The sequence below is a fragment of the Phoenix dactylifera genome, chromosome 14 (assembly GCF_009389715.1).
Source record: "Phoenix dactylifera cultivar Barhee BC4 chromosome 14, palm_55x_up_171113_PBpolish2nd_filt_p, whole genome shotgun sequence".
NCBI lineage: Eukaryota > Viridiplantae > Streptophyta > Magnoliopsida > Arecales > Arecaceae > Phoenix > Phoenix dactylifera.
The window spans coordinates 5,297,751-5,303,169 of record NC_052405.1 but is presented as its reverse complement, the minus strand read 5'-3'; the positions used below and the strand labels follow the sequence as shown (position 1 = coordinate 5,303,169).

The 5,419-nt window shown below is 39.7% G+C and overlaps 1 protein-coding gene across 1 annotated transcript; it reads right to left on the bottom strand.

Annotated features, from left to right (window-relative positions):
• Positions 1 to 4,410: 4,410 nt before the first annotated feature.
• LOC103708103 (glutaredoxin-C1-like) lies at positions 4,411 to 5,355 on the bottom strand. The gene has a single exon (XM_008792884.3). It carries the CDS (start codon positions 5,272 to 5,274, stop codon positions 4,888 to 4,890), a length of 387 nt encoding a protein of 128 aa, XP_008791106.1. The 5' UTR covers positions 5,275 to 5,355; the 3' UTR covers positions 4,411 to 4,887.
• Positions 5,356 to 5,419: the final 64 nt, after the last annotated feature.

Here is a 5,419-nt window from a genome sequence, read left to right as displayed (position 1 = left end):
GAGGAAGGGGTGAAACTTTTTCTCCCATGGTTGTATATCTTTTTATTGTCAGGAACTGCTAATGAATAAACCATTGTAGCAATAGAGTGTGATGCTATTGTTCAGTAAAACATAAGGCGGTAGTTTTCGATCACGGTCATGGAATTTGAGATGGATGTTATGAAACAAGTCATCTGCATTTGAGGGGGCAATGCTGGTAGATCTAACTCATACCCGCGCAACTGAATTTGCAGTATGGATTGGGCTTGAGTTAGAAAACATCGAGGAGATTGTAGATTGAGTTGGGTTTTGGGTTGAACACTTGGCAATCCAAATTTCTATAAATTGGATATATGTGCATCTTCAATGTCTCATATGGCAGGAGGGAGTAGGAAATTGAATGAAAATTAAGATCACATATTTTTATATATATGTGACATTGTATTTTTATTGACTCAGATCATATATATCGAGTTTAATTCCAAACCCATCTTAAATAACATGCTAGCAACTGTGCCTAATCCACCTTAATCCCCTCTTATTAAAGGATATTTGAAACATAGCTTGAATCGTTCCATGCATGCAACCCATATTTATAGTAAAGGAAATCAGCCATGGATCAGCTGGCAGCTAAGGCACCATTGCCTTCTAGTTTCTTTCAATTGTATTAGCTGATAGTTCTTATTGTAAATTCTTTAGATGCTGAAGCTTGTCGTCCCTGTTTACCATAAAGAAAAGTTCACAAGCAACAGGAAAATCCTACCACCAAACTAAGATAGTACCTTTAAAGGATATCACCTATACGAGATGGGTGCTTGAGGGTTGAGCATATTCTCCTTGAGAACTCAGTAATGGTAATCGACTGGATATGGGATGAGCGGCGGAGGAGAGCTGGAAACCCTCTGCTCTGCAATATCCGTTAGATGGTGGGGGCCTGTAGCGCCTTCTAGGCCGTACATATGTACTACAAGGCGAACAGAGCCGCTGACTGGGTCGCCGCCTATGCTGCTAAGCACTCCGAAGAGGTTCTCTAGATACACCAGGGGGTTGCTCCTCCATTGCTCTATCATTTTTTTATTCTTGATTCTATTGGCTGCACTTATGTTAGAGTAGTGTGAGCAGCCATTTGTACCCAAAAAAAAAAAACATGGCAGTACCATGAAACAACCATCAAGGATGGTAGTCCAAGAAACAAAGCCAGCCACCAAATAAATCAATTTTTGCAAGGAATTGTCACAAAGAACAAAGGAAAAGGAACAATTAAACTCAAGGAGAAAGGCAGTAAGACTTGGGGAACCCATCATTTGATGTCACCAGAACATAAAACAAAGGGGAAGGAATTTTGGATATGGATGTTGACTCCTCATTGAGATGGATAGACTTGTTTGCCCTTTCACGCAGCTTTGTTTGACATATCTTAGAAGGCAGCGATTACAAGAAGATTCTGTTGGAGTTTGAAGAGAAGAAAACTAGTGGCAACATGACAAAGTTTGCACTGTAAGACATAGTGTCACCATTATTGCAACAATGGCATCAACTCCAAGGTCATGTGTCCAATAACTTGAATGCACATCGATGTTGTCCTATGATCCTTTTTTTTTTGTTTGTTCAAATATGTGACTTTGGAGACGAATTTTTTAGTTTAGGGGATTGCATGTCTTTGTCCTGCCAAGTGGTTGTAACCTCTTGTAAGAGTGACTTTTTTTTTTTAATTATAACTTGCATGACTTTTAGATATCTGCATGCAACCCTTTTCAAATAGTTGTCTTTATATACTAGTAAAAGCCTCATGCTCCGAGTGTCTGAGCAAACAATTCGTAGATGTCATTAGCAAAAAAAAAACAATTCGTAGATGTTATCATACTGAAAACTGTGAGAAGGATTCTGAAGGAAAATGGAGCTGCCGGAAAGCTCTTGATCTTATGACATATGTTTGATCGATGGTTTATTAGATGCAGTGAAGGGGAGTTATTTTAATTGTTGATGGCAAATAGATATGGTAAGAAACAGGGGACTGGTGATAGTATGGAGGCATCCTTCCTTTACCACAATTCATGATCTCCATAAATTTCTACGAGCCTTGCTTATCTTCTTCATTGGAGTAGAAGATGAAATAATTTGATAACTTGGTTCAGTTTTGTGATATATATTTGCAGATATACTTAATGCTTTTCTGGTTCTGTGCATCTCTTAACTTGTTCCATAGGTATCAGGGGAAGTAGTCGAGCCTTGTTCTGGCGCAAAGAAGGGGGGATACCACATGGAGAGATATTCCATCTTTTAATTCTTTATTATTTTGCTATGTTGATTGATGCTACATTGTATGGTGAATATTTTCATTGTGGGCATCCGCTGTTGCTTGATTGACATCTTCAGAATGATAAGGAATTGCATAGTATTCTAGGCAGTTTATGTCTACAGAGAGCCAAGCAGGGCAGCTGGCTGGATTACTCTTTATTGATCAGCACTTTGGTGACTTTCTTTGGGACAACTACAAGAACATTCCTTTCCTCATAAATTATTTTTTGTTTTCTGATTTTATTACATGTATTCATTTTAGAAATGTATGATCTATTGGACCTACCAAAAATATATATCTATTTACTTGATCCATGCTTACATCCTTTGTATTATTTGTTCACTTGTACCGTATATGCTAGCCTCTGGGCCTTAATTTAAGATGAAAAGGGTTTAATTAGCTAGAGTTGAATCACCTTCAAATTGTGAGTAGCAAGTCATTGTTAGCCTCTAAACAACAAGTGGCAGCCTTAAAAAGTTTTGGACCAACAGTATAATCTTTGATGATCAGGTTTAGGTGCAATACAAGTAGTAGCATGATCATGACATTCCCTTTGCAATTAGTTTTTTTTCCAACATATGCCTCTTGGATTTCATTAAAAAAAAAAATGTAAAAGAACTGTTTATAAGAATATGAGACAGGGTACAGTGATGAAGTGTGACACAAAGTCTCAGGCTACTGTAGCACCATGCTTCTTGTTGAAAAGAAATAAGGTTTTCCAAGAGAAAGAGAAATAATGTTAAAATAGAGGAAAAGGAGGACAAGGTCTCGGCCGCCCCGCTGCACGTGTCGACCGACCGAGGGGGCGACGGAATCGCGCGTGCGACGGGGCACGGCTGCCGGACGCGTGGCGCGGTCTCATTTGCGCTGATCGACAGTGCTGTCGGCACCACGGCGGTCTCGTACTGATAGCGTCGCTGACGTGGCAAGTCCACCCGGAGAACAGCCCAATGCACCGTCACCATGCGGGATTAACGTGGCATCAAAAAGCCAATCCACCCAGGAGCTCAAGGGCTCCGCTAAAAAAAATTCTGGTGAAAATATTTTTTCTATAAAACTGATTTTTAAAAATATAATATCTATAAAAATAATTTTGGTATTAGTTTATAGAGCATCTATTTTTCTAAAAAAATTATGTAAAATATTTATTATTTTTAATAAAAAATATTATTTATAGATTTTGATGTTTTAAGCATAATTTTTTTAAAAAAATTAATTTTCAACTAGTTAAAAAGTAAGAAAATCTTATTCACATGAAAATGCTTTTTTTTTTTTTTTGAAAACTCCAACCAAATAAAAAATATTTTTTTATTTTTTTTATGACTACACTTTTTTTTTTCCATTTTGGCGAGCCAAACGCGTTGCATGACTATAAAATATTATGACCCAGAGAAGATTGTTTTTTTTTTTTTCCTTGGAAGAAATATGAAGTTGGGATGAAGGCTATTTGAGACAACTAGGATCCTCTATGGCATGCAAGCCATATTAACCACTATCAAACGGCACGTGTGTACTAGGTATGATACAGTGCATGCATTTTGGAACCTTCTTATTTAGTGGCTATCTCTCTCTTAATGGTGGACTTTAGGGTGGACCCGTGCACCATAGAGGCTTAATAGCACTCTATGGTGGACCCTGCACCATTTGGAAATTTTATTTTTATTTTGAGCAAAAAAAATTATTTTTATTTTTATATCTTATGAAGTCAATATGTGTAACACATCATAAATATCTGTTATCCAGTAACTTCTCTGTAAAAACAAGTAATTAAACACTCTCTCTTCTCAGCATCGCATTTACGTGGAAAATACTGCATTCTTCTTGAGAACTAAATTGATTCCCTCTTGAACGCTCCGAGAGACAGAACGGAAGAAAACCACAAGAATGGAAGCTAAAGCACTTGGAATGTGAGATAAAGACAAGCAGTAGCTCATCCAGTAGCAGTAAAGTAGTAGTAGTAAAAGAGCATGGAAAAGAGAGCTTTGCACAATGCATCTAAACGCACTGAAGAAAACAACCCACTTCTCTCTCTCTCGAGAGAGAGAGAGAGAATGTAAGAAACACTTCATAAAAATACAAAAAAAAAAGAGAGTAGGGATTCAGTAGTATCATTAATTAGTAGTGCATAGCAGTACGGACAACAATTAATTAGAATAAAAATTGAAGAATTAGAAGCACACAGTGCCAACAAGACTCAAAGCCCACACTAAAGAAAGAAAACAAGCATTCTTTTTTTTTTCTTTTGGCTTTTTTTTGGGATCTTTCTATACATATCATAGAAAGCAGATTACAGAAAAAGCACTAAAACCCAACACCAAACACCAAGACCTTCCCCCATTCCCTTCATTGAAAGATAAAACCCAAGATCAAAGTTAAAAACAAATTAAAGAAAAGCCAGCCTAGCTAATTCCAACACCCACTGATCATTTCTGTACCCAAAACGGAGGAAGAATAAAACGAAACCCTCCTCTCTCTCCTTCTCTCTTTCTTTCTCTCACCCTCTAAAACCTCCTATATATACCTCTCTTTTAATTCTCTCTTTCTCTCTCTCTCTTTCACTCACTCTCTCTATAGTAGTATGATATGTTATATAATCGATCAAGTTGTTGTTAGAGCCAGAGGGCGCCGGCCTCTTTGAGGAGGGGGACGAGGGTGCCATTGATGTGCGAGGCCATGACCCGGTCCATGGCCCCGACGAGCTTGCCGCCGATGAAGACGACGGGGACGGCGGGTGGCCCCCCGGCGGCGCCGAGGAGGCGGGCGAGGGCGCGCTCCATGTCCTTTCCGCGGGGATCCTCGTCGAGCTCGTACACCGTGGGGCTCACCCCCATGCCGCGGAAGAGCCGCTTCACGGCGTGGCACATGCAGCAAGTGCTCACGCTAAAGATCACCACCGCGCTCTCCGCCGCCAGCCGCTCCACCCTCTCCAATGGATCCATTCGCCCCCCCAGCGACGCGTACGCCCCCCACGACTCCGCCGCTGCCTGGTACTGCATTCTCTCTTCTTCTTCTTGCTATATTATCTATATATAGATATAGATATCTCCTTACTTCTACCACTGAGAAGCTGAGCTCTTTCGGATTGGGTGTCAAGGAGGGGAGCCAGGGGAACTTATATATAGGGAAGGAGGGAGTGTTCTT